This window comes from Protopterus annectens, chromosome 4.part0, assembly GCF_019279795.1.
Source record: "Protopterus annectens isolate FY-2018-M chromosome 4.part0, PAN1.0, whole genome shotgun sequence".
Lineage (NCBI taxonomy): Eukaryota > Metazoa > Chordata > Ceratodontiformes > Protopteridae > Protopterus > Protopterus annectens.
Window position 1 is genome coordinate 1,419,474,518 of NC_056733.1, and position 23,140 is coordinate 1,419,497,657.

The 23,140-nt window shown below is 44.9% G+C and overlaps 1 protein-coding gene across 2 annotated transcripts in view; it reads right to left on the reverse strand.

Moving 5' to 3' along the window:
* The window catches only part of KIF3A (kinesin family member 3A), a 1,506,491-nt gene that overhangs the window by 1,214,130 nt on the left and 269,221 nt on the right, over window positions 1–23,140 (reverse strand). For both annotated transcript variants that reach the window (XM_044069250.1, XM_044069251.1), the window contains exon 3: window positions 21,461–21,605. In XM_044069250.1, coding sequence (XP_043925185.1) covers window positions 21,461–21,605 — 145 coding nt within the window. The remainder of the gene's footprint in view (window positions 1–21,460; window positions 21,606–23,140) is intronic.

Below are 23,140 nucleotides of genomic sequence, written 5' to 3' on the forward strand. Positions count from 1 at the left end.
ATGTGCCACTGATGGATTCAGGGACCACTCATGAGGACTCAGGAAAGATCTGCCGAGTTTGTTGGCCAACACGTTGGAACTGCCGGGAATGTGCATTGCAAGAAAAAAGCGCCTGGAAGACATCGCCCATTCCCACATTCTCATGGCTTCTCTGTATAGGGGATAAGACTGTGTTCACCCTTCTTGTTGATGTACCAGACCACAGCCATGTTGTCTGTTAGAATTGTTACAGCCCCAAGAGGGAGGCACTCCTAAAAGGCTTGCAATGTTAGAAGGACTGCTCTCATCTACATGACATTTATGTGCAATTTGGTCTCTATGGGAGACCGCGTGCCTTGAACAGTCTTTCCCCAAAAATGCCCCACCCAGACAGGGAGGCATCCGTGGTTACAGTGATCTTGGGTTGGGGAAGATAGAAGGGTCTGCCTAGAATGAGATCCTGAGCTTGAAGACACCATGCAAGGCGATTTCTGCACACCTGAAAGATCCTGATGGTCACGAACATGGGGTGAAACTGAGTGAACCACTGAATTGCCAGGGTCCACTGCAGAACCCGCATGTGATATCTGGCAAGAGGCACTAACTGGATAGCTGCTGCCATCGGGCCTAACGCCTGCAAGATTAAGTGGGCCGTGGGATGATCTAATCAGCAACTGAAGGACCTGGTCCCAACTAATTTGAACTTTGCAGAGAGGAAGTGCTGCAGTCTCCAACACCATGTCCAAAAGACCCCTGATAAACTCTAGGCTCTGACATGAGGAAAGACTGGATTTGGGCAGGCTGACTGTGATGCCTAGATCCCGAAAGAGGTTGATGGTATAGTCGGTGGCCATAGAAAGTTGATGTCTCATGGGGGCCGTGAGGAGCCAATTGTCCAGGTACAGGAAGACCTGGAATCCTTGCAGCTTAAGATGAGCTGCCACCACTGCCATGTATTTGGTAAACACCCGGGGGGCTGTGGTGAGTCCAAAGGGCAGAGCTCTGAAATGGTAGTGGTTGGCCCCTAGGCAAAAGCACAGGTATCTCCTGGAGTGTCTGTCAATTTTGATATGATAGTACGCATCCTTGAGATGTACTGAGAACATCCAGTCATCCTTGCAAAGAAGGAGCAGAATGGACTGAACAGTTACCATCCAGAACTTGGACTTCCTGACCGATAGATTCAGTTTGCTGAGGTCCAAAATGGGATGCAGGTCCCTGCTCTTTTTTGGGCACCAAAAAAAAAGCAAGAGTATGCTCTGGACACTCGTCGCCCTGCTGGGACCTCTTAGATGGCTCTTCTTTGAAGAAGGTCTTGGACCTCGAGATTGGCTAACTCCCTTTAGCGGGGTGGGACATCTGAGACAGAATTCTGAATTGGGAGGGGCTGAAAAAAGGGTATGAAGTAACCCCTGGAATTAATCTTTAACACCCACTGATCTGAGGTGATACCTGTCCAGGCTAGTGGGTGAAGGGCGAATCATCCCCAGACTGCCTCCAGGGCAAGACAACCAGGCAGCTCCTCAGGAACACTGAGTGGGCTTCTCTGAGAAGGCTTTGTGGGAGCCCTGGCTCTGTGGACCCCCTCTGCCTCTGGGGTGGCATTTGCCATTGAATCCCCTACCTCAGCCAGTAGAAGAGGATTCCTGAGGAGCATCCCTGAAGGAGGACTGAGTCCTGCAGAAAGTACAGTTGTGTAGACTTGCCATAAATGTAGATGCTCGAGTGTATTCACTGTTGCAGTCATCACACTTGGATTATCCTGCCAGGGTAGCCCACAGTCAGCCTGAGTACCAGAGGCTTAATATTTCTGCATCTGTTGCTGTCACTTCAGGACTGACGTCAGGTCGTCAGGGGTATAAAAACAGGCAGAAGACGCCATTACACCAGTTCTTCTTCCCCCAAATGTCAGCAGCCCCCAAATAGGGAGCTAAGTTATGGTGGAAAAACACCACCAGTAAAAAGTAAATACCAATAGCCTTGTAAGGAGTAAGAGAAATAGAGAAAGAGAGAGAGAGAGACAAGGGGGCTGGAGGGTGGGAAACCAGGACTGCAACAGTGAATACACTCAAACATCTACATTTATGGTAAGTGTACACAACTGTAATGTCCTTCGTATTTCACTGTTGCAGTCATCACACTTGGGTTGATTCCCAAGGCTGAAGAATAGGTGGAGGCAGTCAACAAGAGTTGGGGCTGGCGAGTATGCCCTGCAGGACTGCTGTTGCAGAGCCCACCCTGGATTTGGAGAAGATAGGCAGGCGGTAATGGTTGGTGAAGGTATGAACAGAACTCCAAGTAGTAGCTTCCAGAATGTCCCTGGTAGGGACTCCTCTGAGAAAGGCTGTAGAGGTTGAAGTTGCCCTAGTGGAATGCGTTCTGACCCCCTGAGGGGGTGGTTTCCCATGGTGTTTGTAACAGAAATGGATACAGTGCGCTATCCATTTGGACGTGGTTTGTTTTGATATGGCCTTCCCCTATGACCCGGTGCAAAGCTGACTAGTAACTGGTCAGACTTCCTGAAGGGCTTAGTCCTATCAAGGTAGAATCTGAGCTGTCTGTGCATGTCTAAAGAGTGCAGGATCCTTTCCCCCTTATTTTGAGGATTAGGGAAAAAAGTGGGCAAATGGATAGATTGGTTGAGAGCCACACTGGACACCACTTTAGGCATAAAAGTAGGGTTAGTCCTGAGGGAGACTCTGTCAGCATGAAAAATAATGAAGGGTTCCACAGCCATAAGTGCTTGCAGCTCAGACACTCTTCTAGCTGAAGTGATGGCCAGAAGCAAGGCTGTTTTCCAAGAAAGGAATTTTAACTCTGCTGATGCTGCAGGCTCAAAGGGGGGTAGCGTGAGCTTTTCCAACACAAAATTAAGGTCCCAAGCAGGGGTGGGGGCTCTTCTTGGTGGCCTTAAGTTGTTAGACCCTCTCAGGAATTGTTTGATGAGAGGGTGAGAGAAGAGAGGTGGCTCACTGCTGTAATGAGCAGAGATGGCAGAAGCATGGATCTTAATGGAAGAGAAGGACAGGCCTCTGTGGAGTAGGTCTGCTAGGTAATCCAAGATTAGAGGTAAGGAGGGCTGTGCTGTATCCACGCCTTTAGAGTTAATCCAGGAACAATATATTTTCCACTTATCAGCACAGGATTTCCTTGTACTGGGTCTTCTGGCTTCACGTATGGCATCCAGTACCTGCATGCTTAGGCTGGCCACTAGAGGAGAATTCAAGGAATAAGCCAGGCTGCAAGGTTCAGGGTTTGCAATTGCGGATGTAAGATCTGTCCCTCCTGCTGAGTGAGGAAGGTTGGGATCTGGGGTAGGTGCCATGGTGGCACCGGTGACAGACTGCACAGTAGTGGGTACCAGTGTTGGCGTGGCCAGTCTGGGGCAATCAGGATTGCCCTTGGTCTTGGGGCATCCACTTTCCAGGCCTTGCTGTGAGGTACCCTGGTGCAGAATCTGCTGAGCAGGTGGTTGTGAGGGGAGGCAAACAGGTCCACCTTCTGGGTACCCCATTTCTGGGTAAGAAGGCTGAAGGTGTTGTGGTCTAATTGCCACTTGTGTGGGTCTAGGAGACTTCAGCTTAAGTTGTCTGCCAGAGAGTTTTGTTTGCCTGGCAGGAATTGAGCTTGCAGGTGAATATGCATAACTGAGGCCATGTTCCATAGGGTCATGGCTAGCTTGCAGAGTGGGTAAGAGTGAATTCCCCCCTGTGTGGCATTGTTGGTTTTTATTAGAAGGCGCCTTGGTGAGAGTAGGGATCTGAAAGCTGTCAGAGTGTGCTGAACAGCTAGCGTCTCTTTTTGGCTGATGTGCAGATGAATTTGGTTTGGGCTCCAGTGGCCTTGCCGTCCAGATGTGCACCCCAGGCATAGTCTGATGCATCTGTGGTTAGGGTCTGGGTGGCGTGGGGTTGTGTAAAGGGAAGTCCCTTGTTGTGGTTGCATGATGCTGCCCACCAAAGATACTCTGTCCTTAGACAAGGTATTATAGGTATGATGGTTTCCAGGTCCTGAGAATGTTGGCACCAAAGACTTTTTAAGTACCACTGAAATTTCCTCATATGCAGTCTGGCATATGGAATTAGTAGAATGCAGGAGGCCATGAACCCTAGAGCTTGCAGGATTTTCCTTGAGGATATCTGGGTTCTGGTGGCCATTTGAGCAAAGTAGCCTGTCAGATAGGCTTGTTTTTCCTGGAGTAAGGAATGCCATCTGGGATGCTGTGTCCAAACTTGCTCCCAGGAATACAATTTTTTGACTGAGGACTAGTTTGGATTTCTTTTCACTGGCAGTGTACCCCAGGGAGGTTAGAAGGTCCTTTCCAAATGTCAAGTGCTGCAACAGCTTTTCCTGACTGTCTGCCTGAATCAGGCAATCGTCCATGTAAGGGTATATTTGAATCTTTCTCTGTCTACAATAGCCAATGGCTGGAGCCAAGCATTTTGTGAAAACTCTGGGAGCAGTGGATAAGCCAAAGGGAAGTGCAGAGAACTGATAATGCACAGATCCTGCCCTGAAACATAGACATTTCCTGCAGGAGTCCCTGATAGGGATGTGCAGATAGGCCTCCTTTAGGTCTAGGGTGGCTAACCAGGCATCTTTGGACAGCATAGAAAGTAGGTGCTGTAGGGTGAGCATTTTGAATTTTGGTACCACCAGGAAGGTGTTTAGAATGGATAGATCTAAGAATGGGCGCCAGGTGCCCTCTTTTCTGGGTACCAGGAAAAGTCTGGAATAAAAACCTTGGCCTATCTGTTCTGCAGGAACAGGATGAATTGCCCTCATGTACAGCAGGGACTGTACTTGGTTTTGTACCTCAGCCCACTGGTTTGGAGGAAGGTCTGGGAACCCTTTTGGGGATGGCAGCCTGTGGAAATAAAATTTGTACCCCTGGGATACTATGTTGAGGACCCATCGATCATTGGTGACGGAGGCCCAGTTTTTTGCATGGTGACCAAGTTTTCCTGCTAGGGGCATGAGCAATTGGGCAGAGGTGAGGAGTGGAGTTGAGAAGTCATTGTGAATGCTTTCTGTAAGGGGGTGGCTTAGCACTCCAGGCTTTAGAAGTGGAGGTACTCCATTGCTTAGATCTCAGCATACCCAGAGACTATGGTCTGGGGGGGTCCATTTCCCCTGGGTTTAGTTTGAGATGGCCTTGAGGGGGCTGGAAAGGACCAATGTTTTGAGGGGCAATGCCTACTGGATCTTGGAGGCTGCACTTGCAAAAAAACTTTGACTGTCTGCATAGACTTAGCCTTTTCTTCCATCTTTTTTAAAACCTCTTCTGCTTTGGTGACAAACAGGTTGTCCTTGTTCAGAGGAGCATCCAATAATTTTGATTTGACATGGTCTGGCAAGGTCTGCTCCTTAAGCCAGGCATGCCTTCTACGTACAGAACCTGTGACTGCTGCCCTGCAAGATGCTTCTAGGGCATCAAACCCACATAGCAGGGTATGCTTGCTGACTGTAATTCTTTATTTTCTGCACAGTCAGGAAAAGTAGATAATTTTTGCGTAATAAGTTCCATAGTATGTTGCTGGTATTTCAGCATGTGGAACTGACAGTTCAATGCTCTAATGGTGAGAGTAGCAGAGGTGTATACTTTTTTACCCCATTTGTCTAAAGCTCGGGAATCCTTGTACAAAGGGGCGGGATTCTTAGCTGTAATTGCTTTTATTCCTTTAGGTCCTTGGGAAATGACCTCTGGGTCAGCAGTAGGATTTTTGAAGAGAAATTTGTGAGAGTCAGGGACTCTGTAGTACCTGCCTGGTTTCCTTGGAGCAGGGGTAAAGTATCAGGAGTTAGACTGGATTCCAGAAAGACATCATCCACCACATCCAGTACAGGAGGGATAGCTAAGGGTCTGTACTGTGGTAAATCTAAAAATTCCCCGAGTCTCTTTTTGGACTGAGGATAATCCTGGCATTCCCAGTGGAAATGCTCTCTCAAAGTATGTAGGGTTTCACCAAAAGAAAAATTCTCTGGAGGGGCGGCAGAAGGAATGGATTCCTCTGCATCTGAATCCTCACAGGCAGATAAGGGCATGTCTTCATATTCAGAAACCTCAGAGTCATTGGACTCTTGGTCAGACAAAGCTGCTGGGGACAAGTCTCTTTTTCTTTTAGAAGGGGAAGACTGGCTTTCCCTAATCGGCATGATCAGGTCTTGTGCCATTTTAAGCATCTGAGATTGTGGCAAGGAAGCAGGTGCTTGAGTTTGGGTCATCATTCTTTTAGGCGTGGCTCATACTCTTGGCCTTAGAAACTCGGTAGTTTTAGAAAGAACTGAAGATGCGAAAGAAGTCGTCAGTTTGTGTTGAATATCGGTAATGCAAAGAACTTCCTCAGAAGCTGGTGCCTGCACAGCAGCTCCGGACCCATCCAAGGTAGAGACATCCCCAGGTTCCGTAGTCAAAGAAGACTCTCACGGCATACCAGTCTCCGAGCAGGTCTTGGTAGCAGCCTGCAAATCCATCGAAGCGGGCATCAGGGGCTGCAAAAGTGCCTCACTCAGTACCGGCGAACTGGCGACTAGCTTAACGGAACAGTCATCGGCAGTTTTGGAACTGTGAGGTCTGTCTCTGTCTTTATCCTTACTTTCTTTGGAAGATCGGTAGTCGGATGGCTTACCAAAGCCATTTTGTAATACAGAGATCGAGAATGAAAGTATTTAGCTACAATAAGGGCCCAAAGATGAATAGTTCGGGCACTGAACAAAGCACAAAACTGACAGCGAGGTACGTCGTGGTCTGGGCCTAAACAGATGATGCAGTAAGAATGAAAATCACAGTATGGTATTTGCTTTCCACAGGCTAGACAATTGATAACTTCTTCTGACATCGGTTAGAGCAAGAAAAAAGAATCCCCCAACAGGGTACTTAGCTTTAGAATACTGCAGGATTATTCAATTTTGGAAACAAAAACTCAGGTAGTGGCCGACCGGCACTCGTGCAAACTGCTTCTGCTTCGGGCTCCTCAGCACGAAAGACTGATGTAATGGCGTTGGCTGCCTGTTTTTATACCCCTGATAACCTGACGTCAGTCCTGAAGTGACAGCAACCAATGCAGAAATACTAAGCCTCTGGTACTCAGGCCGATTGAGGGCTACCCCTGGCAGGATAACCCAAGTGTGATGACTGCAACAGTGAAACAAGAAAGTACAGTTTTGTACCTACCATAAATGTAGATGTCCGAACTGGATAGCATCTGCAGTCATAACAAGTGGGTTGTCCTGTCGTCAGGCAGCCCTGCAGTCGGCCGGATTCCAAAGTCCGGGTCCGGCTTCGGCTGATGTCGCACTCCACCCGACGTCATCTCTGTTGGTCTTCGGGTATAAAAGCATCAGCCGACGCCATTTTCCTCAGTGTTTCTTGCCCCAGATGCCAGTAGCCCTCTTGCATGCTAAAAATTTGGATAGATGCCAATGTTTCCAAATAGATAGAGGTAAACACAACAATAAGCATATATGTACATATATACAAACAAATACACCATAAAAGACTCCCCCCCAACAGCTAGCTATTAGGAGGGTAAACACCCTAGGAGTACCACAGAGGGAAGGAGGAGGGTAATCCTGACTGCAGATGCTATCCAGTTCGGACATCTACATTTATGGTAGGTACAAAACTGTACTATGTCCTTCATGGATGCATCTGCAGTCATAACAAGTGGGTAGAATACCATAGCCAACAAGGGAGGAGGATAAAAGTAGATTATGGTGTGTTTAGGATCCCTTGCAGTACAGCAGTGGCAAACCCTGCTCGGGATCTTGAATATAGAGGCAAATTATAATGCTTGGCAAATGTATGCACGGAGGTCCAAGTAGCCGCCTCAATAATGTCTTTGGTTGCCACTCCTCGTAAGAAGGCTGTGGTAGTGGCTGTTGCCCTTGTAGAATGAGGTCTTATGTTCTGTGGAATTGGTCTTCCATGGAAGGAGTAACAGTAACGTATGCAGTTTCCTATCCATTTGGAGATTGTCTGTTTGGAAATAGCTTTTCCTTCCCTTCCTGTTGCATAGGCTACAAAAAGTTGGTCTGTCTTTCTGCTGTTTTTTGTTCTGTCCAAGTAGTAGCGTAGCTGTCTATGTACATCCAAGGTATGCAGTATTCTTTCCCCTCTGTTTTGTGGGTTGGGAAAGAAGGTAGGTAGGTGGATTGCCTGGTTCAAAGACACTCTGGATACCACCTTGGGCATAAATGTAGGATTAGTCCTCATGGACACTCTATCTTGGTGGAAGATTAGGAAGGGTTGCACTGCCATTAAGGCCTGTAGTTCTGAAACCCTCCTTGCTGAAGTTATTGCCAGTAGGAAAGCAGTTTTCCATGACAGGTGTTGTAGGTCTGCTGTTGCTGCTGGTTCAAAGGGTGATAGTGTCAACTTTTCTAGCACAAAGTTTAAATCCCAAGCTGGTAATGGTGGTTTCCTTGGAGGTTTTACATTCTTGATTCCTCTGAGGAACTGCCTGAGCAAAGGGTGCGAAAAAACAGGTGGATCAAAGCTGTATTCTGCTGAAATAGCTGATGCATGTATCTTGATGGAGGAGTAGGACAGGCCTGGATGAAGAAGTTCGGCCAGATACTCCAGAATGTTAGGCATATCCATGTTTGACACTTCTTTTCCTCTTTCCGTACTCCAAATGACAAACCTTTTCCATTTTCCAGCATAGTTCCTTCTTGTTGAAGGTCTGCGTGCTTCAAGAATAATGTCTTTAACTCTTTGGGAAAGTTCTGGATTAGCTGCTGTTATGTGATGTTCCATGCAGTCAGTTGCAGCGTTTTTAGGTTTGGATGTATGATGCTGTAGTTGTTCTGAGTTAACATCAAAGGCATCAGAGGTATTGGCCACATTTTGTTCCGAGACATGCTCTTCAGTAGTGGGTACCAGTGCTGTCTTGGCCAGTTTGGAGCTATCAGGATTATCCTTGGACGTTCTTCCTTGATTTTTAGTAGTACCTTGTGTATCAAAGGAAGAGGTGGGAATGCATATGCTGTTAGGCCTTTCCAGTTGAAGGAGAGTGAGTCCACTTTCCATGCTAGTGGGTGGAATGTCCTTGTGCAGAATTTTTTGAGCTGGTGATTGAGAGGTGATGCGAATAGGTCTATCTGTGGCATTCCCCATTTCTTTGAGATGGTCTTGAAGATGTCCGGTGCAGTTTCCATTCGTGGGCATCCGAAGTGGTTCTGCTTAATATGTCTGCTAGAGTATTGTCTTTCCCCGGTACAAATATTGCCTGTAACTGAATGTTGTAGCTGAGTGCCAGGGTCCACAGCTCCAAGGTCATTCTGCATAGGGGTATGAATGAGTGCCTCCCTGTTTGTTGATGTACCACATGACTGTGGTGTTGTCTGTCCTTATCATCAACTGGCCCTCTTTGAGAAATGGTTTGAACTTTTGGATTGCCAGTTTTACTGCCAGCATTTCTTTTAGATTGATGTGCAGGCGAAGTTGATCCTGTGTCCACAATCCTTGCACGCATTTGTCCAGCATGTGGGCCCCCCATCCTAGGTCTGAAGCGTCTGTTGTGATGGTCTGGCTTGGTTGACATCTGCGAAAGGGAAGGCCTGGGTTTGACTGGCATGCCTGAGCCCACCATAGGAACTCCTGTTTTAAGCATGGAATTAGTGGGATTTCTGTTTCTAGACTGTGTCTGTGTTGGGACCATAAATTCTTTAGGTACCACTGTAGTTTCCTCATATGTAGTCTGGCAAATGGGACCAAGATTATGCATGATGCCATGAAGCCCAAGGCCTGCAGAACTTTTCTTGCTGTTAACTTGTTCAGTTTTGTTAGTGCCAAGAAGTAAAGGGGAAGTTCTTTTGTTTTTCTGTAGTCAGGAATGCCATTTGTTGTACTGTGTCCAATTCAGCCCAAGAACGTCCTTGTTTGGGATGGTATCAGCCTTGACTTTGTAAATTGACTGTGTATCCCAGTCCTTGTAGCAAGTAAATGACCCTTTGTAAATCTGTTGTCAGCTTGCTTTTGTTGTCCCCTTGTAGCAGGCAGTCGTCCAGGTATGGGTAAATTTGAATTCCTGTAGTCTGCAATGGGCGATTACTGATGCCAGGCATTTTGTGAATACTCTGGGCAGTAGATAAGCCAAAGGGCAATGCTGAGAATTGATAGTGCTCTGATCCTGCAAGAAATCTGAGGTATCTTCTGCAGATTGGTCGAATGGGGACGTGCAGGTATGCCTCCTTGAGATCTAGAGTTACCAGCCAGGACTCCTTGCCCAGCATGGGAAGAAGTTGCTGTAGGGTCAGCATTTTGAATTTTGGGACAATGATGTATGTATTTAAGGTGGACAGGTCGAGAATTGGTCTCCAACTTTTTTCCTTTCTTGGAACTAGGAATAGTCTGGAGTAGAACCCCTTTCCTTGGTCTGCTGTTGGCACTCTTTCCACAGCTCTCATGTTTGCTAACTCCATTATCTGGCGTAGAGCCTCTGTTTTTTGATTTGGAGGTAGGTTTGGCATTCCTCTTTTGACTGGTAGAGTGTGGAAGTGAAACCGGTAACCTTGATCTATGGTTTGTAAAATCCACTTGTCTTTTGTTATGTAGTGCCAGTTCTTTGAAAATAAGGTTAACTTTCCGCCTAGAGGAGCTGCTATTTGTTCCCTGGTAGGCGGATTTAGGATTAAGTCACTGTGGTTGTGCTGATGTAGTGGCAGTGGCTGTGTCTGCGCCTCTGTTGTTACCTTGCCACTGTCGTCCTCTGTAGGCACCTCCTCTGGATTGGTTTCTGCCTCTGGAGCGTCTATTCCTGCCCATTTGAAATTTTGTGGAGTCAGGAAAGGACCAATTTTTGGCAGGCCAGTTCCTGCTAAACCTTGGTGGTTGAACCTGCAAGAAATCTTTAACAGTTTGAACAGATTTTGCCTTTTCTTCCATTTTCTTCATAACCTGCTGGGCAGGTGTACCAAACAAACTTGTCTTGTCCATAGGAGCATCTAGCAACTTAGCTTTAACATGATCCGGTAAAGCTTGTTCTTTTAGCCATGCATGCCTTCTTATCACTGTGCCTGTCATGGCTGATCTAAATGAAGCCTGCAGTGCATCATAGCCACATTTTAAGGAATGGTTGCTAACCTGTTGTATGTTATTTACCATCTCTAATACAAATTTCTTATCAAGAGATTCATCAGTGGTTAGTTTTTTAGTTAACTGATCAAGCATAAACTCTTGGTATTGTATCATGTGAAACTGACAGTTTAAAGCTCTAGCTGAGAGAGTAGCTGAAGTGTAGACCTTTTACCCCATCTGTCTAATGACCTTGCTTCCCTTTCAGAAGGAATAGGGTTTTTAGCTGTGGTCGCCGCTACTGCCTTGGGACCCTGGGATATAGTTTCTGGGTCTGCAAGTGGGGCCTTGTAAAGGTGGTGATGAGTATCTGGCACCCTGTAAAATCTGTCTGGTTTGGCAGGGGCTGGGGTAAAGAATCTGGAGCGGAGCAAACATCATTGAAAGCATCATCCACCACAGAGAGAACAGGAGGTATAGCTAAGGGCCTGTGCTGTGGGAGGTGCAGAAAGGTCCTAAGTCTTTTTCTGGAGTCTGAAAAATCCTGTTGCTGCCATTGGAACTGTTCTCGCATGGCATGCAAGGTTTCCCCAAAGGAGAATTCTTCTGGTGGGGAAGCAGCTGGAATGGATTCTTCAGCATCAGAATCTTCAAAATTGGAGAAGGGAGCCTCAGGCTGGTCAGTTATGTCTGATTCATCAGCAGAATCATCAGAAGACACTGGCTCAGGGGGCTCTGCCCTAGGTCTCTTCTCTGGGGGCTGAGAGGCCCTGTCTGGGTGAGATCGAGATCCTCTAATTAAAGAAATTAAATCTTCTGCCAAAGAAAGCATTTGAGAACTAGAAGAGGGCCTGGATGTGGGGGTTTAACAGGCACTGTTTTAGAAGTCTTGGCTGCTTTAGCCCTGGCGAAGGCCTTAATGGACATGGCAGCAGGAGGCCTAGCAGCACCACGTGCTGGGGTAGAGACATCCAAGGGAATGGTGTCTGATAAGTCAACCACCGTAGTGGGTAAAATTTCTGAGGTCGATTCAAGAGTTGTAGCAGGGGCCTCAGTTGTAAGAATAGGTTCAGCTGTACTTTGATCAGTTTTCTCGGTTTCAGCCGAAACCGAGACACTCGCGGTTTGCTTTACCGTGGTTTCGGCCGAAACCGCGGACCGCGAGTGTCGGTCTTTATCTTTGCGTTTTTTGGGGGTAGTCGGAGGATCCGTCGGCATAATGTACGCAAAATCAGAACCGAAAAACTGTTCTGCAAACTCCGACCGGCGCCTAAGCGTTCGTCGGTTGAAAGAGGCACAGGCCGAACAGGCTGCTACGTCGTGGGCTGGGCCTAAACAAGGCAGACAGTAAGAGTGGAAATCTTTATGAGGTATTTGTTTCCCACAGGTTAAACAATTGTTAACTTTTTCTGACATCGGCTGAGGCAAGAAAGAGTCCCCAACGGGGTACTTAGCTTTAGAAGTCTTCGAAGTAGTATTCGGTAGAAGTAATCTCTGGATCCGACCGAGCGGCACTTGCGAACAGCTTCTGCTTCGGGCGCCACGCGGCAAGAAAGACTGAGGAAAATGGCGTCGGCTGATGCTTTTATACCCGAAGACCAACAGAGATGACGTCGGGTGGAGTGCGACATCAGCCGAAGCCGGACCCGGACTTTGGAATCCGGCCGACTGCAGGGCTGCCTGACGACAGGACAACCCACTTGTTATGACTGCAGATGCATCCATGAAGGACATCATCCAAAGTTTCTTACTATCCCTCTGATTCTTGGAAAAGGATCGTTGGGGAGTACAGAACTTGATCCCCACCACAGACAGAGTCTTTCCCTCCTGCTCACTGCGGACTAAACAAGGTTAACCCATCGAAAGGGGCAATTGTGAAAGATGCCTTAAAGGGTTCCACAAACCCACAAAAGTGAAGCCAGGCATGCTGTCTAACAGCAATGCCTATGTCGCTGCTAGCGAGGTGGCTGCTGCCGCACTGGAGATCAACCTCATCGAAGCATTAGCCAGGGAGAGTGGATAGCTTCAGAGAGACCAATTTAAGACTCTCCAGAGGCAGCAGCTCTGAAAGGGAAGTGATGAGCTCCGACACCAAATCCCTTTGAAGCTGGGTGGTGTGTGCCATGTAACTGGTTGCTCTCAGTCCGAATGTAGCGGAGACAAACACACGCTTTTCAAAGCCGTCAATCGCCTGACACTACCTGTTCGGAGAATGGACCGTGCAGCTCTATTCAGCAAGCTCCTTTTTAGTAGCTGCAGCCTCCACAATGGCATCAACAGGGACGCCCTTACTTCAAAAGGTCTCATCTTTGGGGAGACTTCAAAATTTATCAGCCTTTTTAGGGACTGGCTCCACTGTGTCCAACTCCTTCCACCCCCTGCTGCCGATGAGTTATAATGTAATAAAGCTTATGCTTGTCAGCAGGGTGAACATCCAGGTAGAAGATGAGCCTGTCCTGAAGTCCTTCAGAAACACAGTTTCCTCTGAAGATGGGGTGGGGAAGACCAACCACCTCTTTGCTTGAGAATTTTGAGAATGTCCCCAAAAGACACTTCCTCAGACGGAAGTCTGAGGGATCAGTCGCCCTCCTCGAAATCCATGTCCTCAGTGAGGGACTCCCTAAGGGACTTCAAGTGCCTCCTCTTGCACATCCTCTTCCAAGGAGGCTCCTCCATGGTGGGGTCTGAGGAGGACTCAGAAGAGGCAGGGATCTCAAAAGGAGATAATGCTCATCTGAAGGAGCTCAAGGGAAGGCTGACCCTGGAAGGATGATGGGGGCTTGCTGCCTAAGTTGAGAGGGGCTGGGGTGGACCTAGATATGAAGGAGAGGTAACTGCCCAGCTGGAGAATGTCCTCTCTACCTCCTGGAAGGTCGGCGGGCTGGACACAGCCCCCCCTCCTCCCCCATGGACAGAGCTGCCCAGGAGGGACCCAGACGCAGCACCAACGCCCCCAGATGATATCGCCCTTGAGCTGTCCAGCACAGAAGCCCCAAGAGGGAGGGGAATAGTCTGAAAACTCCAGGCCAGTCCCCACACCCCGGGAACCAGCACTGACCTCACGGGGCCGAGGCGCAGTCAGTTCAAAGGGCAGCAGAACAGAGCCCATCAGGGACCCTGATGGTGTCGGAAAGGAAGGTATACCTGACACCATCATCCTCTCACAGGGAATGCTCTGATCGTGGAGATCCAAACTCTGATGGGTCACACAAGGAGAGTCGAGCCCTGCGGATGGACATGATCCCCTTAGCAACTGAGATGAGGATGGTAACAAGCCCAACTCAATTTGGGCCTTGAAAAAACTCATCATCCTATCCACATCTGTGGAAAGCAAACTTCTGGAAGACTTGGAAGATACAGAAGAATGTCCCAACCTTGCCGGAGAACCTGTCAGTCTGTGATCTCAGGAGGGAGACTGACTCCTATGTCTCGGATCTGAGCTCACAGACCTCAAGGGGGAACTGTCAATAATTATCAGATTCAATATAACCATCAGATCCAAAGACCTGGATGAATCCGATGATTTAGCCGGCGCTGTAGACAGACCTGACAGACGGGTCAGATCCAAAGATGATTTGGCCTAGTTGGCTCAGAGGCCTCGGATCCGACAGAATAATCCAAGGCTCTTGGAGCAGAAGAGCCTAAATCCAAAGCCTAAGATGCTAGGCTCAGATCCGGGGATCTGGACATCTGGGATCCAAGAGCTTCGGCTTTTTCGAAGGAGAATCCTTGGTGGAAGAGGAAAAAGTCTTTCTTTTAGGATTGGAAGGAGTCTTAGAGGGGGAGCTGGAGGCTAGAGGATCCCCTTTAACAAGCTCCTTAAGCAGTAGCTTATTTCTGCAATCTATGAGAGCCCTGGGGTTGAATGTGGCACAAAGGTCTCATTCAACCTCCAGGTGACTCTCTCCTAGGCAACAGACGCACACCTCATGCGAGTCAGAATGGGGCATTTTCCGACCACACGAGGATCATATTTTAAAGTCAGAAGGCTTCTCAGACATAGTAACAGTTGTGTATATACATATATATATATATATATATATATATATATGTATTATATATACACACACACACACACACACACACACACATATATATATATATACATATACATACATGAAACAACACCCACCCTCTCTACAGACAGGGGAAGGTAAAGAAGAGCCAAGAAGGGATTGCCTTACTTAAGAAAGTTAGTTAAGGAAGTTAAGGTAAAACTCCTAACAGAAGACTACCGAAAGGACCTGGGAAGAAAAAGGTGGGAACCCACTGGACAAAAAAAGCTACTGGGAGGGGAGGAAATCTAATCTAACTAAGCTGAAGGAAGGCAGGGGTAAAGAGCACACTAAAAGCTATAAAAAGAGAAAGAAAAAAAAACAAAAGAGAAAAGAGTTAAATTAACTTATCCGAATTGAAGACACTTGAGTTGCAAGATACACTTCCTTAGCGATTCCACTGCAAATGAATTCTGAGGGTTGTGGGTCAGCAAGGGATTATGGACAGGGGAGGAGCTTGAGCTCTGGATCTGTCCTTCAGTTGCCGGCTTGGATCCGAGGTCAGATCCAAGACCCACCCATAATGAATAATGACACGGACAGCATCAGATATGGAGCTAGACTCTTTGTGAACAGTCTTGGAACAATGGATAGTCCAAAGGGTAAGGTAGAGAACTGATAATGAGATCCAGACACAGATCCTTAAGAAATGCCTAAAGTCAAGATGAATAGGGGTGTAAGCATCTTTTAAACTGTGTGTTACCAAAAAAACTTGAATGAGGAAATAGTAGTAACAGGTTGTGAACTGACAGCATTTTGAACTTGGAGACTATCACAAATTGGTTTAGGAAAGAAATACCTGTAAATTGTCTCCAGGCATTTTCTTTCTTTGGCACCAAAAACATATTTGAATAAAACCCTTTCCCCAACTGGGAAGAAGGAATTGTCTCCATTACTCCCCAAAAAAGCGTATGTTGTACGACACAGTGAAATAGGGAAGCTTGGTATGGCAGATGAAGACTAACTCCCTGAAATGGAGGAATTTCCTCCCACTGCCACATATAACCGTACTGAATAATGTTCAGAACCCATTTGTCTGAAACTATATGTTGCCAAAGAGACAGATTGATAATCATAATTTCTGGAAGAGATAAGGGATAGCCAGGGTGGTGTGGTGTGTGTTGGGGGGGGGGGGTCATGGATCCCTTACATAGTCATTCTGACTTGTTTGACTGTCTTTTGTTTTAGGGAATTCCTGCTTTCTTTTTGGAACTTTCTAGTCATTGTTTTTTTTTTAATTTCTGCTTACCAGCATTTTCCTGAGGCTGTTTATTTTGTTTCCTGCCAAAACTGGACAAGGGGTAGAGAAACACTTGAAATTTTTGGAAAATGAGGGCTGAGAAATCTAAGACATTCCCTGAATCATTTTACCCCTCCCATCACATTTTTTAATAACCTCTGCAGCAGAGGGTCCACAACCTAACTCTAGCCAAAGAAGAATTAAAAATCTCATGTTTTACATCTTCTGGGAGGTTCTGGGAACACAGCTAGACAAACCTCTTCAACATAGTTCTAGTGGTCACAGCTCTGGAAGAAGTATCGATGGAATCAAACACACTTTAAACAATAAAACGACTCAAAGCAGATTTTTCCTCACAAGAAGGAACTGCAGATAAAATATTTTTCATAGTTTCACAATTAGTCAAATTACATTCTAACATATGAGCCTGATGATTTGAAATTCTGAAAATCAAAGTTGAAAGCGTACACTTTTTCCGATATTTATCATTTTACCATCCTTGTTTGAAAGGGAAGGACTGGAATTAACCAAATGTTTAGTAGCAGTTGGATTAACTAAAACTACAGTTGCTGGGTCATGTTTGGGATTAGTGTACAAAAACCTGAAGGACTGAGGAACTTTATACAATCTGCTTTCTTGGGAGCAGCAGGCTGACTATCAGGGAAGTTACAGGCTGTTAAAAACACATTCTCCAATTCCGACAGCAATGCGGGAGGATGGGTGAAGGTTCTGGAAATTTCATTTATAACAGATCACAGTAATTTCAGAGAGACTGAGAAACCTCAGTGTTCTCCCACTGAAAACACTGGCACATTCTGGAAATAGTCTCAGAGAAAAAGACTCTCACAGGGAGATTCAGATACCATACTCTTCTCGGAGTATGAATTGGAAATCTAAGGAGAAAACCTTGAATCATGTCCCTTCATCTTCCTGTCTATATGAAAATACTCAATCTCGTCAGTAAAAGAAGAAACCCTTTTTTTTTTTTTTTTTTTTTTTAACAGAAACCACTTTATAAAGAGAGTCAATTGCCTGAACAAAACCCTAAGCCAGACTTAATAAACTACTCCTCTCCAGAGGGACTTGTGAAGGAGTAGAGAAATATTTAGTTTTCTGTTTCTTTTTGACTGGAAAATTGGGCAAATAGGTTTATTAATAGCAGCAACAGCTTTCCCAGGGATAGGAACAACATTCTAACTATACAGCGGTATCTTCCCTGCCCCTTCTCCCAAGACTGAAGAGTCTCTCTCCATTATCCACAGAGGGGACCTCAAGGGCCCCTTGTCCAGAGTGGCTGCAGGTGCTACACCAGAGGGATCCAGAAAAAATGATGAGTGGTCTAAGGAATCAGCTCTGGCTACAGCAGTCATCCAACTGCAGTGGAAACAAATTAATGGCCTGCAGTGGTGGCAAAAAATACTTAAATTTTCTTTTTGTAACTAGAAGAAGGACCAAACATAGGACTGACTGACAGCTCCCTGCCTGCCAAAACAATGCCTCTTTCCCAGGGAAACTAAGCAGCACAACCCAGTAAAACTTCAAAGCCAAAAAATTCTCTTTTTCCTGGTAAACACGCAGTAAAAAGCACTTTAATACACTGAACCCCCAAAAAAAAATGTCACCACAGGAAAAAATACTTTTAGAATGTTTTCAACAACTTTTAAACTGACAGGAAGTACAGTGAAGTCTCATGACAGCCAAAAAATCTTTACTTTCTTTGTTAAGAAAGTTAACAGTAAAAATTAAATGTGGAAAGTCCTCCCCCCAAACTTATCTGCCCAGTAATGGAACAGCATAAGCCAACATTCAGTCCTCAAAAACCCAAACAGGAGAGCTCTTCTCTGTGGCAGGAAAGTTCTAAATGACTTGGCACCAAACTTGACTTTTAGACATCTCAGCTCAAGCTGTCTAACAGTCTGGGTGTATGGAAGGAGTCCTGAAGCTTTGGAAGCTGGCCGGCTATTATATCCTTCACAGGATAGAACCTATACAACTTAGGCTACTGCAGCAGTGATCAACATGATATACATCACCCAGCTTTCAGTCATCAGCAAATGTGGTGAGCCTGTGTCTGGTTAAGTGGTTTGGAGTTTTGAGAAGGAGATGCTATACAGTAGGGGTCCCAGTACTGAAGTCTCAGAAACATACCTCTATGCTTTCTGAAGTGAGACCTGCTGCTTTAAATATGTGGGTTCCATCACAGAGTTTTCTATCTCTCTCTTACACCATAAAGGTCTGCATTTAAATCTTTAAGATTTTTTTATAATTCTAACATCAAGAAAATTGTCATAGGCCCTGGCCAGATCCAGGTACAATATATGAACTACAGGGCCTCAGCGAATTTCTTGAAGAATTAAAGTTGCCACAACTTCCCACTAATAAAGCCATAATACCGCAAGTCTGCAGCAATATTTTTTTTATACCAAGTGTTTATGATATCATAAATACATTCCATGGGATTACAAATTAGGCTTGTTAGGCTGACTGGGTCTATAGTTCCCAAGAAACTCACCTTATAGAGCTGGAATGCATCCAAAATTGGTTGACTGCTAACAGTCTGCTACTTAGTACAGCCATAGCTATTTTTGACGGCATCTAACTGCTCAAATTTTGACACTACTCTGATGACACTCTGGTGGTGTAGAGGGCTAAAGCCCCGACTACAAGCCAAGCTAACTTGGGTTTGATTAATGGTTGAGAAAACTGACAGAGTGGCAGGGAGGAATAAGGTGCGTCCATCCTGAGGAAGGACGACTGTGTGGAACTTTACTGACATCCCTGGTCAAGGCTGGCGACTGGTAAGGGAGGGCAATGTCTAAGAAGGTATTAGGGTGAGAACTTGTCTAAGCCTTCCAAGGAGATGGGGCCAGAAATTGCATGCTCCCACTGCAATCATATCCCCACAACATAACCAAGCAAACAGAAGGGAAGGAAGGAAAACTAAAGGTAAGCCTCATAATAAAAATAAACAGCAGATGGTAGACAGCACCATCCCCTCAGGACACCTTTAGCCACACTGGCCCTGGTCATAAATTCATTATAATCAGAGAGCTGAACTGGAGTGACCAATAGGCCTGTCGAACGTGCAGCACTGGCGATGACCGTCAAGATGAAGAAGGGGTGCAAAAGCACGCCCCATCCCCACCCCAAAAAATACCAGCTTATATATAATGGCGATCGTTTGGCATTTGTGATGAATGTAAAAAAATCTTCATGCAATTTTAATGACAGAGACCAGCTGTCATATTCTGTGAAGACTGATTTTCATCTTTAAAATACCTCTCATATTAAGTACATTCTTCCTCCTGATGGCCTCTCAGAGGAAGTGCAAGCCCTGTGACTTAATTAATGTAATTCTCTTTACCTGAGGCTCTCCAGCAGTGAACTTGATAGTCTCCAGAGTGTTCAGAATTTCATAACCCAGTTACTTACAGGAACTAACTGTTGTTTTCATATTACTCCCCATTCTGTGGAGTTTGCACTGGCTGCTTATTTGATGATGTATTCCCTTTACAGTGTTGCCGTTGTTTTATTTAGCACTATAGGAACTGGGTGCCCAATGCTTTAAGGAGTTCTTGGTTCCCTAATCAAGCCCTTAGGTTGATCCTCCACACAAGTGCTAGAGATTCTTGGGGTGCATTTACAGTCATTTGGAGACTAGGCCCCCCAATCAGGCCCCCTCGACTTGGAACCTCCTCTCCCTATGGCTAAGGGAATCTCTCAGACTATCTGGTTTTAAAATGGTCCTCAAAACTCATCTGAGCTTACTTTTAATTCTGATAGACTAATAAAATACAGTATTGCAAATGACCATGTTTTAAACTAGTCTTCCATACAAGTCTACTCAGCTACTTTAATTAACTTTTTTATGACATACTACTTTTAGCTGTCTATGTAATTTGTTAGATATATATACTCCTAGACTGCTTCTTGTACTTTTGTTCTAATATTGTTGCATTATTATTATTTTTATACTGCTTTACAGTCACATTGCTTGGTAAAAACTAACTAAATAAATGTGAATTTGAAAAAATTAAAGTTGATGACACCACTGTTGTTGTGGTGGTCATAGACAGAGGGCCAGCCTCCAGTAAAGCCTGCTCTGGTTAGTAAGGCATATAGACAGATGGCACACTGGGCTTGCAAGATATAACATGCATTTCAATGGTGGAAGAAGACCAGGAAGGACACAGAAAAAAGGCAGTGTGCTAAAGGGGAAAAAAAAGAGTTGGGGAAGGATCTGGGACATAATAGTGCCTCAATTCTAAATCAGACTATGCATTGTTAAAGGGCAACTGCAAAGGTCAACACGATGTGGAAGTGAGGTATAGTTAAGGAAGTGAATTAGAGAGAAACTACATTAATCATTCCATTGCACACTAAAATGAAGATCTGGGTCTATTTCTGCAAATCACTTAGACAAAACTAAACTTGGAGTTTGGGAAAAGATAGACTGTTGTATGAGGGGAAAAGTTCTGGCAATGCAAACAGTGAAAGATTAATATCATGAATATAATATGGGTGAACTGCGCTGTCTTGGAATATGTGGGAAGGACAGAGTTGGAAAAAGGAGGATGGAAGGACAATATACCCATCTGGACAAGAATAAATGAGTGACAGCTGGGAAAAGATTAATTCAAGACCATATTACACTACTGTTTTAGGACAGAAGTTAGCAGTGGCCCAAAATGCATAGTGAGGGAGTATAGTTTAAAAGGATGGTGCCTTGCAAGCCCAGAGAAAAGAGGAGTCAATGAAGAGGAGGAAAGTCTACTGCATACCAAACAGCAGCATTCCAAGTGCTAAATGGAAGTACATACAAAAAAAATGAAAATGTAACACAGTACAACGTAATGCCAAAAGGATATACAGCATTATGTATTCTATAGCTCTGCTGCACCAAACTCAAGTGAGTGAAGTTCCAAGAATGTTATAGGCAGAATTTCCAAAAATGGTTAGAATTTTGTAACCACAGCAAATTCAGTCATTTTTCTAGAAAGTCTGCATTAAGTGCCAAGTTAAAAAGAAACACACAAGATAATTCTATAATTTTCTGGAGCTAATCAAGTGTACATGCTTGAAATATCCAAAGCACCACTTTTACTATTTTATATTTATCAAAATCCGAAAAAAGTATTAGTTAGTTAAAATAAAACTGAACATCTTTACCTGGTATCCCCTTCAGCCTTTGCAATGTGTCCAAATATATGGGCGAATGAATTAGGAATAATCCCTCGGAGTTCAGGAACTGTTCGTATGCCTTCCATAGTGAAAGTTTTCCCTGTTCCAGTTTGGCCATATGCAAAAATGGTGCCTATGGAAAGAATAAATACTAAAATCAAAAATGTTTTCAGCAAAATGTTGACAAGTATGCAAAAGTAATGTTAAAAATATGGCAAGCGTAAAAGGAAAAAATATGGTAATCTAATTTTCAGGATAGTACAGATCTGTGAGGTTCCTTAACCAGTGATGATCAAATTATCTTTGCCTTCATGGTTTTAAATGTGTTTAGGTTAATTCTTTCTTCCAGAGTGTACAGCTGGCTCAGATTTTTTCCCAGACTTTAGTCTGTAGAGCCACTGGGTCGAAGCTGGGTTAGCTGCTGCCAATTTCAGATCAACATTACCCCGTACTTAAGCATGTAGTCAGCCTCAAATCTCACATGTAAAAATTAGCACAGTAATAAAAAAAATCAGAACACGGCACAAACAACAAATGGACCAGCAACTTTGATTCCATAAGTCAGTCAATGTGCTATACAAGGTTGGTCTCTGCCACATAGTGCAACTCAAACTAGCAAATCAAGCAGTTGCATCTTTCAAGAGAAATCATTATAGTGTTATGGTCTTGACAGCCATAGTGCATCTTCCCTACAACTGGATCCAGAGCTAAACATATCACCAAGACTTGGCAGCATAAAACATTTAAAAAAGCTGAAAGAAAGATTACATCATCTACTCTTAGGGCAGCTCATCCATTACACTGGTATCTTGTCTTCACAGTTTCTAATATGTTTCTATTACATTTGCATAAAATACAAATCAATAAATGCAAAGCCTGAGTGGGAAGACCCAGCTAACATCCTTCAGTTGACTGCTGTAGAAAAATTACCTCATCCTTAGAAATGCAACCCAATTTTTTTAATACTTGGAATATGTGTGGACTGCTTAACAAGTAACTGCTTTGCCAACAGCCACCAACAAGACTTTAATAGAAATGTTGTAGAAGCAACAGCACTCCATGTAGAATAAGCCTGAATGGGTATATGAATTGATATGCATCAGACTCAAACAAAAATGCAGTACAGCAACTACTACGGTTTGAAATAGTTTGCCTACCACCAGAGACCCCAGTTTATTAAGTTCAAGAAGACAAAGTTGGTCTGACTCCTTAAAATGTGCTACTCTGAATATGTAGGCATAGAACTATTGTCTATGCCCTCCATTGTATAAAATGCGTTAGTCTTAATTCTGCAGATAAGAATAAAATGAAGGAAGCAGCAGCCACCATAATGTTAGGCACAAAAGATGGACTAGCCAATGCTACTTAATCCATGCTAACCAAACTACAGTGGTTTTGGCCACATAATAGCCAGCGGCTGGGAAAGCTTATTACCTAAGGTTCCAGCAATAAGAACTGCTTTTCAAGAAAAGACCTTTGAAGAAGCTACAAGCAAGGGTTTGCAAAGCAAAGCTTAATCACTTTTTCCAAGGCTAAGTCCTGATCAGGAAAGATGGACCTCTTTCGGAAATAAGATGAAGTCTTTCCCTAAGAAAGGTATCTACAAAAAGGCAGGAGACTAACACAAGCTTCTTTGGAAAGCATGCTGATAAGGTAGCACAGCAAATC